This window comes from Kwoniella europaea, chromosome 2 (assembly GCF_036810445.1).
Source record: "Kwoniella europaea PYCC6329 chromosome 2, complete sequence".
Lineage (NCBI taxonomy): Eukaryota > Fungi > Basidiomycota > Tremellomycetes > Tremellales > Cryptococcaceae > Kwoniella > Kwoniella europaea.
The window spans coordinates 303,601-323,157 of record NC_089488.1 but is presented as its reverse complement, the minus strand read 5'-3'; the positions used below and the strand labels follow the sequence as shown (position 1 = coordinate 323,157).

At 44.4% G+C, this 19,557-nt stretch overlaps 8 protein-coding genes across 8 annotated transcripts; 4 read left to right on the top strand and 4 right to left on the bottom strand.

Annotated features, from left to right (window-relative positions):
• Positions 1–265: 265 nt before the first annotated feature.
• On the top strand, positions 266–2,624 carry V865_006468 (uncharacterized protein; the record flags this gene model as incomplete). Its single annotated transcript, XM_066230226.1, has 12 exons — positions 266–353; positions 444–554; positions 659–912; positions 1,025–1,100; positions 1,170–1,268; positions 1,363–1,517; positions 1,585–1,601; positions 1,668–1,834; positions 1,909–1,964; positions 2,022–2,147; positions 2,247–2,520; positions 2,599–2,624. The coding sequence occupies 12 exons, from the start codon at positions 266–268 to the stop codon at positions 2,622–2,624; spliced, it is 1,449 nt and encodes a 482-aa protein (XP_066086323.1).
• Positions 2,625–3,238: 614 nt separating this feature from the next.
• On the top strand, positions 3,239–4,694 carry V865_006467 (protein SYM1; the record flags this gene model as incomplete). Its single annotated transcript, XM_066230225.1, has 8 exons — positions 3,239–3,313; positions 3,383–3,404; positions 3,528–3,585; positions 3,723–3,874; positions 3,983–4,050; positions 4,256–4,290; positions 4,363–4,390; positions 4,566–4,694. 8 exons carry the CDS (start codon positions 3,239–3,241, stop codon positions 4,692–4,694), a joined length of 567 nt encoding a protein of 188 aa, XP_066086322.1.
• Positions 4,695–5,363: 669 nt separating this feature from the next.
• On the bottom strand, positions 5,364–6,730 carry V865_006466 (uncharacterized protein; the record flags this gene model as incomplete). Its single annotated transcript, XM_066230224.1, has 3 exons — positions 5,364–5,537; positions 5,859–6,084; positions 6,348–6,730. 3 exons carry the CDS (start codon positions 6,728–6,730, stop codon positions 5,364–5,366), a joined length of 783 nt encoding a protein of 260 aa, XP_066086321.1.
• Positions 6,731–7,864: 1,134 nt separating this feature from the next.
• V865_006465 (uncharacterized protein) lies at positions 7,865–8,279 on the top strand (the record flags this gene model as incomplete). The annotated part of the gene is made up of 2 exons (XM_066230223.1): positions 7,865–7,894; positions 7,968–8,279. The coding sequence occupies 2 exons, from the start codon at positions 7,865–7,867 to the stop codon at positions 8,277–8,279; spliced, it is 342 nt and encodes a 113-aa protein (XP_066086320.1).
• A 980-nt stretch (positions 8,280–9,259) lies between these two features.
• Positions 9,260–10,656, bottom strand: V865_006464 (uncharacterized protein; the record flags this gene model as incomplete). The annotated part of the gene is made up of 3 exons (XM_066230222.1): positions 9,260–9,866; positions 10,068–10,524; positions 10,590–10,656. The coding sequence occupies 3 exons, from the start codon at positions 10,654–10,656 to the stop codon at positions 9,260–9,262; spliced, it is 1,131 nt and encodes a 376-aa protein (XP_066086319.1).
• A 1,064-nt stretch (positions 10,657–11,720) lies between these two features.
• Positions 11,721–14,248, top strand: V865_006463 (uncharacterized protein; the record flags this gene model as incomplete). Its single annotated transcript, XM_066230221.1, has 8 exons — positions 11,721–12,158; positions 12,292–12,677; positions 12,805–12,994; positions 13,119–13,299; positions 13,357–13,449; positions 13,568–13,692; positions 13,758–13,984; positions 14,083–14,248. The coding sequence occupies 8 exons, from the start codon at positions 11,721–11,723 to the stop codon at positions 14,246–14,248; spliced, it is 1,806 nt and encodes a 601-aa protein (XP_066086318.1).
• A 1,187-nt stretch (positions 14,249–15,435) lies between these two features.
• V865_006462 (uncharacterized protein) lies at positions 15,436–16,188 on the bottom strand (the record flags this gene model as incomplete). The annotated part of the gene is made up of 1 exon (XM_066230220.1): positions 15,436–16,188. One exon carries the CDS (start codon positions 16,186–16,188, stop codon positions 15,436–15,438), a length of 753 nt encoding a protein of 250 aa, XP_066086317.1.
• Positions 16,189–18,667: 2,479 nt separating this feature from the next.
• On the bottom strand, positions 18,668–19,146 carry V865_006461 (uncharacterized protein; the record flags this gene model as incomplete). The annotated part of the gene is made up of 3 exons (XM_066230219.1): positions 18,668–18,718; positions 18,779–18,922; positions 19,012–19,146. 3 exons carry the CDS (start codon positions 19,144–19,146, stop codon positions 18,668–18,670), a joined length of 330 nt encoding a protein of 109 aa, XP_066086316.1.
• Positions 19,147–19,557: the final 411 nt, after the last annotated feature.

The following is a 19,557-nucleotide window of genomic DNA, read 5'->3' as shown; positions in this document are numbered from 1 at the left end:
TACGCGACTGACATTACGGATAGCTCATTTGATCATCCGTGGGAAAGTACAAGCAACATGCGTCATACCCACGTGGCCGCAGTCGACAGCAGATCTCGGTTATGAGCTGTTATGAGCTATTTCTATTTCGGTACAGACGGATAGATAAGAGGTACATATATACCTATCATTATTCACATATCGTCAACATTATCCTCAATATCCCAGTCATCTTCCCACGCCATATCCCTCTTTACACCCCACCATCCCGGAACTTCCTCCCACCATGCCTCCCTCGCCCACCCCGAATGCCCCCACCGACCTTGAAGAGCTCAAGGAACTGTTGAAAGATGATAACAAGGTCAAAGTGGCCGGTGAGTATCGTACGAGAAACCAAACGATAGCAAAGAGTTCTCACGACATCAAGTAGCTTATGCTGACTCGGTGGGCATGGCATGATTTAGGTGTCGATGTCGATGGTGTACTGAGAGGTAAGATCATGTCGAAAGATAAGTTCCTTAGTACAGTCAAAGGCGATGGATTTGGATTCTGTTCAACGATCTATGGATGGGATAGTAAGTACTTGACTCGTCTTGTCTTGCCGTGTCGCCCTTTCTGCATCATGCGACTGTGTTTTAGAACCGATGGCACATCAGCTGATTACCATTGGCTATTGCAGTCCACGATCTAGCGTACACTAAAGAACTCCTCGTGGCCAATTGGTCGAATGGTTATCGAGATTTATGGGCTGTAGTGGACTTATCGACCTACAGACGATTGAAATGGGAGAAGAATATACCTTTCTTCTTGTGTAGCTTTATCGTACCAGAGACGAACGAGAAGCTGGTTGCCGATCCCAGAAGTCTGTTGGATAAGGTTTTGGAAGATCAAGGAGGGGAGGGGTATAAGGCTATGGCAGGAGCTGAGTTTGAGGTTAGTCTCTCCTAAAATAAAAGACCTCTCCACCCCTCGTACAGGACATTATCTACACTGATCGCATCATCGAAATATCAAGCTAATTGTATGATGTTTCTTCGTTCGTTAGTACTTCCAATACAAGGAGACCGCCCAGACGTTGGCAGATAAGAACTTTCACAATCTTAAACCGCTCACACCCGGAAGTAAGTCAACTTTACAGTTGGACAATTCTGTGTGAACAAAAACCCAGCTGATTATATCATTGAAAACAGTGCACGGGTATTCTTTACTTCGACCGACTCTGAACCAAGATTATTTCCATGACCTGTACGATATGGCAGTAGATTTCGGTATAGAGGTAGAAGGGCATCGTGAGTGACTATTGGTTAAATAAGCCCACATGCGTTATTCGGACCCAAATCACAATGATGAGGAGTATCGGCTGATATCATCTGATTAATTCAGACACTGAGACCGGCCCAGGAGTATTCGAGACTGCCTTAGCCTACACCGACGCAGCGAGGATGGCGGACAATGCCTGTCTATTTAAATTAGTAGCCAAATCCGTAGGGATGAAATATGATATTATGCCTACTTTTATGGCTAAACCATGGGGAGATGTAAGTTGGATCACCCTCTAGCTGCAAAGACTCAATGATGAAACTCAGCTGATATGCGGGTGGATAGCTTCCTGGATGCTCAGGGTGGGTTGAACCACTATACCTTTTCTCTGTGGAATGTTCAAAAACTGACAAACCATATTGTTAAAGACATATTCACGTCTCACTTCGAGATTCCTCGGGTAAGAACATTTTCGCAGTAACAGAGGAAGAAGAGAAATCGGGTGGAAGAAGAGATGCAGAATATGATGATGTGAAGTACCTCAGTAAAGAGGCAGAATGGTTCTTAGCTGGTTTATTGGAAGGTATGCCCGATGGTAAGTATACATTGTGTCTTCCAGCTACGTGACGTCGTTATCTCAATAAGTCGAGCTGATATCGAAACATTCAGTGGTACCGATGTTCTGTCCTACGATCAATTCCTACAAACGTCTGCAAGGTGGTCAGGTGAGCTACTATTGCGGTACGTAAGTAATATGTGTAGCTGACATATATTTGATTTAGGCAATGTGGGCACCTGATACCGCTTCCTATGGATATGATTCTCGAGCTGCTTCTGTTAGGATATTATCTGGACCTGGAGTCAAGGGGTATGCTACGAGATTTGAAGTGAGAGTACCCGGTGCAGATGTGAGTGTTTACAACCGGACTTCTACTTCTAATCGTTTTGAGCGGCTGGTATAGTCAGGTATAAGCAGGTGAAGGAATGGACTGATGAATGAACGACAGATGAACCCATACTACGCTCTTTCCGCTATATTCGCACTTGGTTTCCGAGGCATCAAGAACAAGACCAAGTTACCTTATGGGCCCTTGAACTCACCTGGAGTGACTAGAGATACGGTGAAACATCTACCTACGTCTTTGGAAGGTGCCGTGGAATCATTCATGGCGAAGGGAAGTATAGCCAGAGAGGTGTTTGGTGATTACTTTGTAGATCATTACGGAGGTACGAGACAGCACGAGTTGGAAGTGTGGAAGAAAGCTGTTACCGACTGGGAAGGTGGGTGATACTTGGTGATTACACCGCGGTAAGGAAGAGACCAGCTGATAGCATGTCATGACGTTCTCCATCCTTTAGTTGCGAGGTATTTCGAATTGGTCTGATTCCTTTTTTGGGGTTACATGGATTTAAGCTTGCCATCTGGTTGTCTTCCATATTCTTTGTACACCTTTCTAGACGTATGCATACATGCCCAAAACAGTGGTACGGTTATTCACTTGTTCTATGGATGGATGAAGTAAAATAGATGCATCCCATATGGGATGTTTTATGCCGTTGTCGGTATCGTGTTCGGATGGGATTTATCCGAAGTAGTCGTAGTGGAGCTTAAGCTTAAACACTAAAAAACTGGTCTTTGCAATCTCACAATCTCCATCAGCCTCCCTCCTTCTCTTACAGCTTGCACACGTCCTTCCATCCATTTCTCATTCTACTCGAGATCAAGCGACCGCCTCCAGCGCCCATCGACTCCTTCCTCCATCAGCTGGATTACACCATCCATATTGCCCCATCACAACTTGTACATCTGCAAACCCCCGCGGGACCCCTTTCTCCCTTTCTTTGTTCAACGCGGAACCATCGTCGGTCCTGGATTAAGGTAACTTCTAAACAATTCAAACCATAGTTTGGACAATAAAATTTGATTATCTTCTTCTACTACTCATCACTGCTACATCAACACCTCAACGTCAACAAAGTATAGATTGTATCAAACAAAATGGCAGGTTTACTCGGAGCATACTCTGCTTTCTTGACTAGAAGACCTTTGATAGGAGGTATGGCGTCTTCTGCTGTGAGTGGTGGTCTGACCCATCTGGTTCGACGTTCTGTATATGTGTACTTACATTGAGATGTGGTATAGGTACTCTTTGCTACTGGTGATGGTGAGTGTCAGACGATCAAAGTCCCAACGTTCCACCGCTTCATCATTGACAAAGGTTCCATCCATTTCTGCAATTTTTCTGGTTCAATCCAATACATCACGCTGACCGTGCAATTGCCAATAGTCGTAGCTCAACAATTGATTGAGAAGAAAGGCAGTAAACATGATTTCTTCAGAACTGCGTGAGTCAGCACGTTATTCGAAAAGGTAGAATCGAACAACTGCTGATCATTCAGTTTTATATTCCTTTGTATTACCTTTCACTCCCATCGCCTTCTCTCAATATGTTCATGCTGTTAATCATTTTACCTACCATCAGCCGAATCGTCGTTTGGGGAGGAGGTATCTTCGCTCCTGCCGTAACAGTATGGTTCAGGACTTTGGAAAGATTACCTATCAAAAGTAAATGGCCTGCGACATTTGCTAGAGTGGGGTTGGATCAATTCGTTTTCGCTCCTTTCGTATTGACTGGTGAGTGTGCTGTATACCTATACCTCATGCCCGATAACGTTTCGTCATGCGATCCGCTCAACCTCGTACAGGATGAGTTGTTGATGTTTATATCTTCTTGATTCCTAGGTTTCTTCCACGCTATGACCCTCATGGAAGGTAAGACCCTCGCTGACGCCAGAGCGAAATGGCAAGAGGTGAGTGATATATCCTTCCTTCGGGAGAATCACCACGTCTGCCCCCCATACTACATACCTTACTCACGTATCTCTATGCTTCAAATGTCTGCAAATTTGCCTGCCCCACTTAAATTTCCTGCTCGTTCTTGCTCCTCGACTTGATTCTCCCCTTCTTCCTTGCCTCACCTCACGAGTCAGTAGCTGATATGTAATACACGACCAGGCTTTCGTTCCTACTTTGAAGGCGAACTGGATGCTGTAAGTTTTCCTTCTACAGCTGTAAGTTCATGTCAATCGCTGATGTATGTTCTCATTCTTGACGATAAACAGGTTCATCCCATTCCAAACTCTTAACATGGTACGTCTCTTCCTTTTCTCACTTCTACATACGGAAGTTACGACACATTAGTCAATAAGCTGATTCTACGATGACCAAACTTGCTTTCTGATCGTCTCCAATGTTCAGGGTGTAAGTCCTCATCGCAGAAATGTCATTGATTCACAGAAGATGAGCTAATGAAATTGAAACACAGTTCATTCCTCTCCAATATCGACTCTTGGCTATCAACGGAGTCAACATACCATGGAACGCTTTCTTGTCTTTACAAAATGCTAAACCCAAGCAAGTTGAAAAGGCCGAGAATGATCTCAAGAAGGATTAAGCATTCTCAAGTAACGATTGAGCAGTAGTCGTAATTGGTAAGGGAAAGGGCAAAGGGGGAAAGCCGTCTGTGAAAGATGATCGACATTGCGAAGAAGAGATAGGGAAAGCATATAGGTAACAGTCGATTGATAGGAATGATGCTTCTACATAGAAATGAAAGATAATAGAGATGCATAGAGAGATTTACATGGATCATGAGATGATTCCCTTCCATTTGTCGATGCGTAAGTCAGTCAAATGCACGCACCAGTCATCAACGGATACTGGATACTGCCATCGTCCTGCTCATCCATATACCAACCCCTACCCATAAACATCCGCACATGTGCACAAATGCAATTGATCATAATGTTTTTAGTCTACTCTATAAATGACTGTTCGTATAGTTACGTAGATGACTTGATTTTAAATGATTTGTTATCTATAAGGAATTACCAAGAATAATGAGTGAATGAACGAATTCGATTCGATTCGATTCACTTCGTATCGTAAGAAACGTACTGAATAAAGCAATTAAAGCCCAAATATAAAATGGATAGCAAAAAAGAAAAAAAGAAAAAAGAAAAGATACCAAATCGAACCAATCTTGACCACTGTCTCTGTGTCTGTCTAATTTTCATATACTGTATACCACCCTTGATTCAAACCTTCTAAGAACTTTCTTCATCTAAATCGCCGTCGTGCTGATGATATCCCTCTTGGCCAATCCCTGACCACCTTCAACTACAGCTCCGACTGTCTCCTTACTATCGCCATTATTTCCCGAGGTGGCTGTACCTTGTCCTTGGTTGGGTTTACGTCGAATTGCCTTGTCGTCACGTTGTTTACGCATCCATGCGCCCTAAAATGAACAGATAGTAGTAGTCAGTATCGTTGTGGTACAATATATTAATTCTGCTAAACTCCTGATAAAGACGTTTCTCTGATCTGGATGGCTAGTATGAGACATCACGGCCCACTCTACATTACAAACCTCTTTCAATTCTATAAGACCGCACGAAACCTTTCCTCGTCACCTTGGTCACTGTACACTACTCGGCTCATCTTTTACTTTCCAATCACAAGCACATACTGTGACTCGACTTCTCGCAATCCATCCACCTCTCATCAAGCTAGATCCCTCTTTTCCAAGATGATCATAAAAAATAAAACAACCACTCACATCCTTGGGTCTCCTCTTCCTCGCCCAAGATTCTTCCAAGGCCCTCTGTTCCGCTATCCTCCTCTCTAATCCTTTCCTATCATCAAAAACCGGTCCACCCACCCTGAACTCTCCGGGATTCGCAATTGCCTCGGTAGGTGTTGGTGATCCTACACCAGAGAGTGAATCAGGAAGGGGCTCGTGATACCCTACTCCTGCTAAGGCTGAGAAAAATACTATTGTACAACTGTTTGGAAGCAATTTGTCAGTAATCAACACGAGGTATCCAATTTGCAGAGAGAGAGAGAGAAAGAGAGACGATGGCAATGATGAAATGTGATGTTTTGAGAGGGAGAGAGAGGTTAAGATTTCATCATATCTCTCTTCTTCTATTGAAAGTCACTCTTCCTTCCTCTCTCTGAGAATGTGATTGTCTTGCATATCCCCTCACTTGTCCGTCTGTACTCACCAGCCCCATCGTATCGCAATAACCCCTCACTAATAACTCACCTGAAGAAAACCAACAGAAACGGTAAATTCCCTCTCCTGACAGCTCTCATGAACCTCGCTCCGATAGCTTTCCCAACCCTCTGGGGCGTCAGACTACTCCATCCCCCTCCTGGCTGTATCCCAGAACCAGAGCCAGAGAGCGACTTGTCTAATGCTATGGGACCGTTCGAGTGGGGTATGGGGACATCATTGTTGAATCCGAATGTTGGCCTGGTAGGTGATGGACTGGGTGATCTCTGTGTTAGACCACTTGGATTTGAGATGTTCGTACTGCTAGGTCTACCAGCTTCGGCTGATATGTATGTTGAAGCGTTTCGTGAATGACCATGACCATTTGCGTTCGTGCCAGATGAAGAGGATGTAAGTGGAAGAGATGATGACATGACGCGTGTTTTCAGTCGGAGGAGAGGAGGATGGAAAGGATGGAAGGGTATATATCTTTGCCTGCAAAGATTGGTTGAGTCGTGCGTTCACTTGTATGAGTATGTGTAGCCCTCTGGAGGGTGATGAGCCTATGACTAGGATAGTCTATTGTCTATTGTTGATATGTAATGATGATAACAAGAGAACGAGAAATTGTTGATTGTTGATCTTGATTGATGTTGTTGGTGGTGAATTCTGATACAACCTACCTTTACCTTACCACGCAGGATTTTACATTGGTTGTGGCGTAAAGCTTGGTATTTCAATTACGTATTACCCTGAGTGAGTATAGTATCAGTATAGTTTCGAGCAACACGTTGTAGCAACCGGCCAGTGCGGTCGCATCCCTGCAATATTCTTGGACCAGGAGTATAGTACAGACAGACCTACCAATCCAGACTGGCGCTGGCACCTGCATGTACCACCTTGGTGTTCGGACAGCAGTAGACTCTGAGACATTGAACCGCTGAGATCGCGTTGTTTGCGGCTGCGCGCAGCGTAGCAGATGGAAGGTCGTTACAGATCACCTCTGTCCTTGTCTTTTGTGACATAGTTAATGTGTAGGAGGAGCCTCAGTATCTACCATTAAGATGATGATCCTTCTAGATCAAGTGGTGATGTAAAACGTGAATGCTAGTATCACATAAGCCCTTGATAAGATGAGGTATGCAAGCAGATGCTACAGTCCTCCCCCTCCCGACTGTTCTTCTCGATCCTCAATTTCGAATGTTAGGCGGATGGGAGGAAAGTAATGGGGACCTTCCTGCTTTGAATATCTCTGTTCAGATTACCAGTCCTCAGTGAGTACCCTGTCAGCAACCTTTCATACTAATTCAGTATGCGGTGATGCAGTCCTTTGTAAGTTACCGAATAGGTACGCAAGTCGAAATGGTCTAACAAGATAGGAAATTCACTGGCACAATTGACTATATACTATATATACAGAGGGTAGAATAGGAAGGTAGAAAATGAATGAGATTCCTCGTTCACAGTACATATAGCAGACTCATCGTGGATTAACGATCAATTTCGTGTGAAAACGGATTTTGGAAAGAGGAGGTGAGCTGTATCATACCTAGATGAGTAGAACAAGGATGAACAGGAGAAAACAATTACGACCAATTGTAAGTACTCTTTGAATTTTTTGAAATCATTGGAGCGGAGCTGATCTATGATCTACCGTTTTGTGTGATGAAGATATTAGATGAACTTGAAGAATGGACACAACAATACTTGACACCATCTAGTATTGTATCATCGAACATAGACATGACTACCACTCAAAGTACCAATACGAGTCTCAGGACTCAGTCTGTATCCTCTCGTAGCAGTGTTCAACATACAGATACAAGTAAGAACACATGTTTGTTACCAGCTTATATACCCCAACTTCCATCTTGGTCAACCCAACAATTGAACCATACCATTCCCGACTCTCAACCGTCAACGGAAAAATTGCAAGGCAAGATGTACGAACTCTATCATCATGAAGATGAATTATCTTCATGATGATAGAGTTGACTCGTCTTCAGGATCTGGTTCGTTATCTAGACGATGTAGCGATAAAGTGGGGAATCAAAACACCACAAGTATAAGTGATTACGAATTGCAACATTTCGATGATTCATTTGAACCTACTCTTGATTTCAATACCAATCCTAGTCTGGATTTTGAACTTGATTTTAACGATTGGATTGATCTCAATTCCTCGAGTGAATTGCGTCCCTCCAACCGCGATCTCGAAGTAATATCTAGACCCACTTCCACTTGCACCACCAATGCGACGCATCAAGGTAAGAACTCAGGTACGGACTCGATATCGAAAGTGACCAATAACACGACGATCCCCCGTTCGAGGCTGGTTTGTTCGAATTTGATTTACGTCCATCAGCGAGTCTGGCAGATGATACATTTCCCATACCGATTCGAGCACAAGAGAGTGAGACTAGTCCTCAGGAAGCATCATCCACCAGAAGAGGTAACAAGAGAAAGGCGAATACGATGGACAGATACAGGGAAAATCAGACCAAAAAGAGTTCGCGACCACCTCCGCAGGGGAAACGAAATCCCAAAAGTTCACGACGTAGTTGCAATTCCAAATCGAAAACTATGTCAAACAAATCCATTTCATTTGTCGATCATGGTCAGTGTTCTGCAGAGGGTGTACTTCGTGAGTGATGGAACGGCTATGACAATCGGCTGTGTTAAGGAGATGAAGCTTGAAGGCTTCAATATGCACGGAAAATGCAGTTTATATGATATTTGTTGATCAATCAAATCAAATTACTTCTACGGTGTCTCTAAACCGAGATGTTCATGGTGTACACTCGATTCTGATAAAAACTTCCTTCCCTCCAAGAAATCATGACCCAGATCGAGAAAGGGGACATGACTAAGTCCATCAAGATATAATACTTCTCACGATATGCATCAAAGCATTATTTCCCATACATTTTACCTTTCATCTCACCCTTTCATCATTCCCGTACTCATACATCCCCGACCTCATCCGACTCTGGATCCCACCTAACAGCTTCCACGCTCTTAACACAGAGTTCGAAATACCCTTCTCTCTCTTCCAGTCCGCTTGTCACCTCGTCAATTCCACCATTACGGGCAGTCGAGGCAGGTATTTTCTCGGTCGTGACCCCTCCTACTCTATGATATCCTGTAGTTGGTGAGCCAGTAGATCTCCTTGGTGTCTGAGCCTTCGCCGATGTGGAAGGTTGATCCTCTTCCAAAAGAGCTTTCAATTCCTTATCATCTTCTACCTCACTAGCATCGGATTTACCCCATCCGCCCAACCTGAAAGACTTCAACAGACCCTGTTGGCTCTGAGTAGGCGCAGAGGGCCCATCGTCCCCTCTATCTCTACCTAGTAGGGCAAAACCTATAGTTCGTATGGACGATTTGGGCATCGGTATAGGGGAATGCGATATGACACCTTTTTTGATTAGGACGAATGACGAAAGGGGAAGGTAGAGGGTGGAAAATGATGTGGGCTGGGAGGGGAACGTGAATGGATCTAAAGGTATTTTAGATGATGAGGATGTAGGGGTGGGTGGAAGTTCGAGTCGGTGTTGAAAGACGTCTGATCTGTAGTTTGATGGGATTGGTTAGTTTGATCGAGTGAAAGATGAAAGGTGATTTCTTGGGCGAATTATACAGAGGATATACCTGAACAGCCCGAGAAGGTATGTACGCTCAAGTGAATGATTTCAAAATTGAGAATGAGGATACAGATAAATGAATGAATGAATGATCGTTTGATGATATACCGTAGAAATAAAAACTCACTTTGGTCTACCATCAATACCGATATTAACGACCCATCTATTCCTCCAACCTTCCCATCCTCTATAACCCACTTTAACTTTTAGATGACTATACAATTCCAAATCCCAATTATCCTGACCGAACAAAGTAGGTTTAGAGATATTCCTAAATCCCGCATATCCAGTTCGGATTTGACCTAATTTCGATTGAGGTATTTTGGTAGATAGATACCCGTAGAATGCCATGTGTGAATAGCTTGATTCTACACCTTCATCATTACCGTGCGTAGATGGTGGCGGAGGTGAAGAGGATGAGGAGGACGAAGAAGGGATAAGAGCGAGATTACATGTTGATAGACCACCAACTTCGATATCTGAACCCAATCCGAATTGATCGATCTTGTCCACAGGAGGATGGGATGAATCGAATGAGAATATCGTGGATGGTAGAGCCGTGGGAGTAGGTTCACTCTGTACCACTATATCACAAGCAATATCAGCTAGATCCTATTTGGTTGGATGAGCTTCGGTGGGCTCGACTCACCCTTCGCTGTGCTTCGACGTAGGAGATCGATGGATCGGCCGAGGTATGATTTGAGAGGGGTTGACATTGCGTAAAGGGATTAGCGGGGGATTTCTGACGATGCGATGGTTCAGTCAGAGTGGCGAGATAGGAGAGCCTCGTACTGCTGAGGTTCAACCTAAGTCTAGGACTGCTTGGATGATCCTGTATTGAGCCTGTTATAGGGTTGTCTCATGGACGAGTGAACATGAGTCCGTCGAACTGGATCATACTCGAATTCGAGAATGAGTGAGAAGTACAGTACGCATAAGCGGAGTTCACCGATATGAGTCGCACTATGCACTACTCGAGTATGCACTATGACCGCAGTGAGATATCCGCACTAAATCGCTTGGGACTAGTGAGTGCTCTTACCCTGAACCCAAGCGTCATTCATCTGTCCATCCCCATTCACCCCCCTCCTCATCGACACCACACCACACTCCCTACCATACTCCATAGTTCACTCATCATCACCATTGCGGTCACCATCGTCGTCATCACTATTACTGGCGGTAACGGTACAGATCGGTATCCATCAGATAAATCATCATCCTTATCAACAGCCCAAATATCATATCGAAGAAATCACACCGGACTCGTGCAAAATTCGACTTGTGAAAACGCACTCTCAACACTTGGCGCACGTCCCGCTTACTCGATCTCACTTTTCCATCATCATCCCTCATTCCCATAAACATCTCTTTCTTCACAACCAACCCCTACATAGCTAGAAGCAGATAGACCTACACAGATATCAAGAGAACAGATTATTATATCCATATATAGGGACTGGACAAAATTTTAAACTTGTCAAACGCCGTTCCAGAATCCACCGTACCGTAAGATTCCCCTGGGCACCTTTGACAAGAAACCTATTCCACTCTCCTTTCATCTGATTTCTCATCATCACGGCTCATCCTCAGTACTCCACCAATCCAGAAATCGATAATCGGCATCCAACTTGGATCATACCTTTGATCAAATATTATAGAACAACGAGTCTAGACAGATATACTGGAATATAGTCACCGTAAATCACCATTACCAATCATCTTTACTGTCCTTCTTTCTTTCTTTCTTATCTCGACATCCTTATAGGCGGTAAACACAATGTCCTCACCGCCTAAACTCGACTCTTTGAAAATTGACGATTTGCCCGATGTGGTCTCTCGTGACTTTCCACCTAGAGCAGCATCACCAACAAACCCAGAAGAAAGCGAGTCATCACCTACAGCACCAACGACAGCTCACCCACCACCCGCAGCACCAGTCAATGGTATAGATCAACCCAATGGAGATGCTGTCAATCCATCATCAGCATCGCCGTCAGCCTTACCACGCCCTCCCCCACCACAAAGTATCACATCCGCACCTGTCCTCCCGAGTAGTTCCACCGGTTCCAGACCTGCAGCAACCACTGTAGGCGGTCGACCCGGCGCAGCGAGAGGTGGTATGCCCATGCCTATGGGTATGAGAGGTGCAGCGGGCAAAGGTGCAGGTCCAATGCAGACGAAGATGTTACCGAGTTTACAAGCTAAGATGGACAAGGTGAGTAAACATTATTCAAACAGATGATTCCCCCTCACCACAAGACCCCATATCGCACCAACTTTCATTCACTTTTCAAATGGCTCTCTCGCTATGTATTATCGAATGCTGACTGGTATCCCATCACTCGTAGATCGCCGCATCAAGACAAGGACCACCAGGAGGCGCCACCTCCCCCAGCGGTGGATTTGGCCCTGACCCTAATGCTACCTCGATGGGAGCTCTGTTACGATCTCAAGCCTTACGACCCCAGGGTCAAGGTTCTTCTACGCCAGCTGCTGCAGGTCCAAATTCAGGTCCATTCGGCTTAGCCGCTAGAAGAGCAGCGGGAGGAGGCGGAGGTCCACCTAGACCAAATCTCGGTATGATGGGTATGGGAGCGAGCTCACCAGCGGGTATGAACCGAGGTGCGGGAGTGGCAGGAAGGAGGATGGGTCCTCCAGGTGGATTGACATTGAGCGGTATGAAGGGTGCACCCAAAGAGGAGAATAGTAAATTTAGTGATTTCAAGACGATTATGTGAGTGGACCTGTTTTTCTCCCCCAGCAATGTTTCGCTCTATCATCTCCTGAACGTCATGACGGTCATTCCCAACTTCATCATCATATGACTTGTTCGCTGACACACGCTCTTTCGACGTCTATAGGGACCCCTCTGGATCGCTCAAATTTTCATCGAAAGCCGTCCTCACAGCTAAAGGTGTCGATTTCGCCGACGGAGCTTCGTTTAAAATCAATATGGACGAAATTGAAGTATTGGGTGAATTAGGTAAAGGAAATTACGGATCTGTGCATAAGGTGTTCCATCGACCTACCAACGTCGAAATGGCTATGAAGGTGGGTTATGCTTTTCTTTTCAACCTCCATGGTTCATCGCCAGGTGCACCATCTGGGGTCGTATGCCGATCGAGTCGAGATGTTCGTCTAAACTCTACTGACAATATCTTATCCAATTTTACAGGAAATTCGATTAGAACTTGACGAATCGAAACTCAATGGAATTATCATGGAACTCGACATTCTACATCGAGCGGTCGCACCTGAAATTGTCGAATTCTTCGGAGCATTCACCATTGAATCGTGTGTATATTACTGTATGGAATACATGGATGCTGGTTCACTAGATACCTTGACTGGAGGAGGTGTATTGGCAAAAGATCAAGATACACAGACGAATGGGGGAACAACAAGCGCTCAAGAGAGAGTACCGGAAGACGTATTGAGGAGGATAACAGCTAGTATGATCAGAGGATTGAAATTTCTGAAAGATGAGTTGCAGATCATGCACAGAGGTGAGTTCAGATTTCTCAATCGCAACAGCTTCGACATCCCGCTCCAATGTTGGATACACGATCAAGACAGGCGGGTTACTATGAGCCATCGCTGACAATTGTTCTTGGAAAACGGCAGACGTGAAACCTACCAACGTGCTTATCAACAAGAAAGGTGAAGTGAAATTATGTGATTTCGGAGTATCAGGTCAATTGGAGAAGAGTTTGGCAAAGACGAATATCGGTTGTCAGAGTTATATGGCTGTGAGTTGGCGATGGTATGACGTTCTTCATGTCGCCAGTACTGATTTTGGTGATTCCACGTATAGCCCGAGAGGATCAAATCCGAAACCGTCAACCAGAATCCAACATATACCGTTTCTTCGGATGTGTGGTCAGTAGGATTATCAATTATCGAATTGGCTAAAGGATGTTATCCATATCCACCCGAGACGTACTCGAATGTATTCGCACAATTACAAGCGATTGTAAATGGTGCTCCGCCTACCCTACCTCCGGGATATAGTGATGATGCGAATGATTTCGTTGCCAAGTGGTAAGTTTCATCGTCTTCATCATCAGATCTTACCCAATTGTTCATAGTCTGTCACACCGAGGCCGACGCTGATTGCGAGCTGTTTTTTCCTCCTGCAGTCTGATGAAAGATCCCAATCAACGTCCGACGTACGCTCAGCTACTCGAACATCCATTCTTACTCGCCGATAAAGATGCGGAAGTAGATATGGTTGGTTGGGTGGGTGCCGCTTTGGAGAGGAGGGCTGCCAGAGGAATAAGTACGTTGAATCCTATTCAGGCGTAACACACCACATAAAATATAAGAGTACAAAGCGAGGAAGAAGAAGACGGAAAGCAATAACGACTAAACTCTCATGATGACGATATCTAACAATATAATTTCAACTCTTTCGCCTTTTCGACCTCCTGATCTCAACTACGCAAAAATGACGTTACTGGGAAAGATAAACTCGAGCATACTCTGTATCTATATATCAATTACCAACTTCAATTATCCCTTACTTAAGTTCACCATTCCACAGGATCGAATCACATTAAAGAACTTGCAGAAGAGATTGCTCAGCTGGACCAATTCAGGAGGGAGAGCGTATGATGAAGGGTCATAATGAATAGTGAAAATCCAGGTTTCGTGGACGAGAAGCGGAAGAATGTGTCAAATGTGAATGGAGATAGCCGCCAGTCATTCATAACGACGACAACAACAATAATAATACCTCAACCAATCCTATTCAATCCAAAACAAAGTATCTAATATAACGAATAACACGTTTTTCCCCTCAGATGAAATATCAGTATCCAATATTCAGTAACTTATGAGAGCAAGTCTCAGATAAGAATGTCATAAAGAATAAAGTATAAGGTATCGAGCGAAAACAAGGTAGATAGAACATATATACAGTCTTGAGTGAGAAAACAAAGGTTCTCTTCAGAGAAGATTGTTTGTGGGAATGAAGTGAGATGGGAAGTATGCAAAATATGTAACACGATTTATCAAACAGGTACACGTGGATTATACATTATAGTGAAGGTCGTACTCGACGTCCATGTGTACCAATAGATCACCTCTGCACTACCATGTCATCTTTTCCGTTCGCACTGTGATTTGGGCGGCGTTACAGACTATTACAAGCTGGAAGTGCAAGGTACCATCAACGCAAGATCCCCCCAAGACCAAGACTCGATGATTTTCATTCACTTCATATTTATATAATTCAAAACGACTTAGTAGTGGAAGGATCAAAGACATAAGACTGCATTATATAGTACGACTTACTATCAACAGGCTCTTTAGCTCTTTCAAAGCTTTTAAGTGTCGAAATCGTATGATGAGAAGACTCACCTGGCAGAAGACAGCCTGATGGCAGAGGACAACTACTAGCAGCGCTTTCAGATCTTCATCCCTTCGCGCGTGAAAGAAGGATATCGCTTACCAGACTGAGTTCGTCATTGAGTCCATGTTTGCACCCTTTCTCATCGCCTGTTGGTGCTCTCCTCTTCTACTGTTCCTCCAGACCAGGTGATGCCCTCACTCGATGAGCGCGTACCGTCATCTGTCGATGGATCGTCACCTCCTATGCTCCTTTGTGATTGTGGCGGTATATACGTTCCAAGATATCGCACTCCCTCCTGCATTGCGACTGGTGAATGTGCGCTCGACAGAAATGGGTTATACCCAACCGTATGATGCGCGTGTGAAATAGGTGGCAATTTATTGAACAACCCCACCCACAGCAAGCTCGTCCCGAAATTATTTATTCCCAGGCCCTGGTTGACCTGAATTACCTCATGGACCAGCTTCAAGGAATCGTCCGATAGATTATTGTCGTTCCCAGTGTTAGGATTGTAAGTGGGTATGCCATCTAAAGCCCACCCGAAATCGATCCTTCCATGCCCTTGTCCATCTTCGTCGATGTAACCATTAGGATCAAAGCCTTCAGGGGGATCTAGCCAATCTGGTTCTTCTTCTTGTCCTTCTTGGTCTCGGCTGTGACGATCCTCAGAGAAGCCCGACGAAGAACGGAAAATTACGTGAGACTCGGCATTTGGATCTAGATCTCCTTCGTCTTCGCCTGGGGGTCCAGGTCGGAATGGTCCTGGAGAGAGGGATTTGTTCAGGGCGTAGTATAGAAGTGGTTTACCTGGGATTAAGTTGAGGAGACGACCGTTGTGATTGAATGGGATCGTTGTGGGAATGGGAGTTGAAGTGTGATTGGAAGAGGACATGATTGTTGTTTGGTGATTGTACAGTGGAGTCGAAGTCGAAGTCGATGAAGATGGCGGTTCGTCTGTGTGTCAGGTCAGGCTTGATGTTAGTCAAATCTACAAAGAGGTTCACATAACACAGCTCACTTGTTAAATCGGTGATGATACTTGAGAGTGATGGTTCTTAAGAGTGAACACGTACTTGGACACGTACTCGTGCTCCACAAATGAGACTCACCCGGAACGTAGGAGAGAGTGTCTCATCATATCGCTTCCTGTTCCTAAACGAATCAGAAACAAGATGACAATACTTCACGATTGAGCACTTCGCATTGTACATCGATTGAGTCGTAGGTGGGCGGCATGCACAAATGTCTGTCTCGTTAAATGTTTCAAGATGAGCCAGATGGGGAGAGTGATTTGAGATAACTAGATCTCTGCGATTACACTGATACTGAAACTTGGCAGTAACGCATACCTCACTCCTGGCGTTAGACAGTTTAATGGTCAATGACTATCTTCAACGAAAGTCGCACAGCACAAAGGATTTGACTGAACAGAATGTTTTTTTGTTACACTCCATCCGTTGCGACCTGCCGAGAGAGGTGTGGTGTGTATGTATATATGTATGTATGTATATGGAATCAAGGCGATGTGACCTATGGAGAGTCCGGTTCGTCAGGCGCCTCGTCATTCGTACATACTACTGTACTGCCATTTGTAGTCAAGATCCTTATGCAAAGGTTGGCTGATCGTTACTTTGTGTAGTTATAGAATTTCTGGAAAATCAGTCCCGTCCTATCCGACGCCATCTTCCTTCCCCCTTCGCCTTCGCGTGAATCACTTTCACTTTTGATTTTACTTACGCTTTCCCTTTTGCTTTTTGGGGTCATCAAATCTGCTCGGCCTTACATTTTGAACAGTGAGAAGGAACATTTGGTTTTAGTGCAACCATACCAAACATTCCGTTGGCATATGTAGCGTAGCGTAGGTATATACAGTGGGAAAGCGATCGGACATCGTTTCGCCGTGTTCCGGCTCGGGTCCTGGGATACTGGAATATCACAGGAGCGACAAATAAGTTACTCGTACAGAATCGCATACATACTTGTGCTTTGAGAAGAGTGCCGAGGGGGTTTCTTGGTTTTCCGTGCCGATGTGACTGTTTCAGAGTGACAATATGACAAATTAACATGGATAGAATGTTAACTTTGGTCAGAGTCAGCCATATTGCACGAGTGAATTGACTCCATGCTATGCTGGACATGCTTGACCTCGTTTTCCCAGAAACTCTCGTACATTGCGCCCTCAGAGTTATCTTAGCCTAAGATGTGCAGTTGTAGCTCAGTGTCCAATCCATCCATGAGCCGAGTAACGTCAAAATCGCCACCATAATCGAAATTCCAGATCCCATCCAGCACGTTATCGCTCGGTACTCAGCAGACACATCAGCAGACACGTCATGAAAAGACTAATATCTCTCGTCATGTATCAACACATGTTTTGTATCTTTCGTTATCTGTCTGGACTGTGGGCTAGGCGTGACAAGAATTTAATTTGTATTCCTGGCTGTAATGCTTCAAGTATGTGAAACCTGATCTACGGGTCACCTAAAGTACCTAAAGTACTTTGTTATCTTTCTGTGAACAAGGTAAATCAGGGGTAATCGGAAGATTTTGTTCCTTTTTTTACGCTAGTGATCTTCATATCTTTCCTTCGCTCGCACCTTGAAATTCTCTGGTTTGCACCGTTGAACCGAAATTAAAGGGATCTCCAGTGAGTCAGTGACGACGATGATGACGCTTCATTACGACAAACAATGTAAACAAACAAACCCATCTCACAGTCGAAAACCCCTTTTTCATCATCACACCTACCCAAAGAGGGTTATCTGGAGGATGAGGAAAAGCAACCGGAACGGTACTCGGCAGAGTGCGTACAAGGAGATATAGAGCAATTGCAAAGCTTAGAGTTGGGTTTTAATAATCAAAATGCAAAGTCAAAGTCAAAATTTGGTACTGTAGTAGTTGATTTTATCGTACCAAGTCGTGGGAAAGAAATATAGCAATACTCTCTAGTGTAATCACAATTCGGGACGTCTGGAAGGATTTTATTCCTCATCTTGAATCATCGGCATCAGCAGCAGTGATATCTAGCAAGGAAGAAGACAATCGGTTCTTCTCGCATCGAATGTCATCAAAAGATATATACCACTCTCCCACAAGTAATTTCTTCCTCTCTCACTCTATTCATTCATTTCATTCTCTTAACCATATCTCATACATCTACCAATACATTTTTGATAAACCATCTCCGAGACATCACTGAACCATCACATCAAATCGTTTCAACTGGTTCTTCAACTTACTTCGCCCTCGACGTTCACGTTCACCACCTGTTATAACCTCACAAGGACCGCTCATCAATCTCAATATCAATATCGTTTCACCCGTGCAGAAAGCAAGGTGTGAAACCGATTCGTCATCAATTAGACTCAAGCTCACCGCGTAAGAAGTATATTGAAGCTATAGTCGGTATCAATGTAGTAAACCTGAAGGATCGTTCAACATCAACGATCGCTCAGAGTACAAAAGCACGTGTAAGAACTCACCGAGGCTTGATCGGACGCACAAGTGCCGCCACTGTCTTGGGCATCTTCATACGAGGCATAGGCAGCACCACTTCCTGTACATGTGCATGAACCATCGGCATTGTTGTAAAAGGCATACGGTAAAGATTGTGAAGAGCAGTAATTCTATGGGAAGAACAACAGACGTGATATCGTCCGTCAGTAGACGTTCCACATAGCGATCTCCTTTCTCTGCTGCAGAGTATTGCACTCACCATACAGCCGCTCAGATCGGTTCCCGTAGTCGAAGCCGAGGCAGCAGGAATGTTCGCGGGATCCACACAACCGACATATGCGGCTCCTCTGACGGATCTGATAGCCAAAGCGGCAATGATGATAGGTACGATCATTTCTGGTGGTGTTCTGGTGGAAGGTGACTGGACTATAAGAGGTACGATCAAATTTATCACGAAACAAAGTTGTGTGTGAGAGAGATGTTTCGGTCTATCGATGTTTCTTTTATATATCTTGATCTACCAGGACTTGACTTTTATCTTCTTCTTTTCTCTTTGATTTTCAAGCTATTATACATGATACACCCCCTTGAATTTCCGACTACCACAACGAAGTCCGTTATTGTTACCTACGCCACTGAACGAGCAGTCTTATTGTTACCCCGTACGCTTTCGTAAAGATCCACATCATCACTACACTATACTAGCGCACGGACCTTCTTTGGTTTTGGTAGAAGCTAGGAGGTCACGTAATTTTGCCAAGAGGACAATAGCGAGGTAAAAGACAAGTCTCAAAAACGTGAGAAA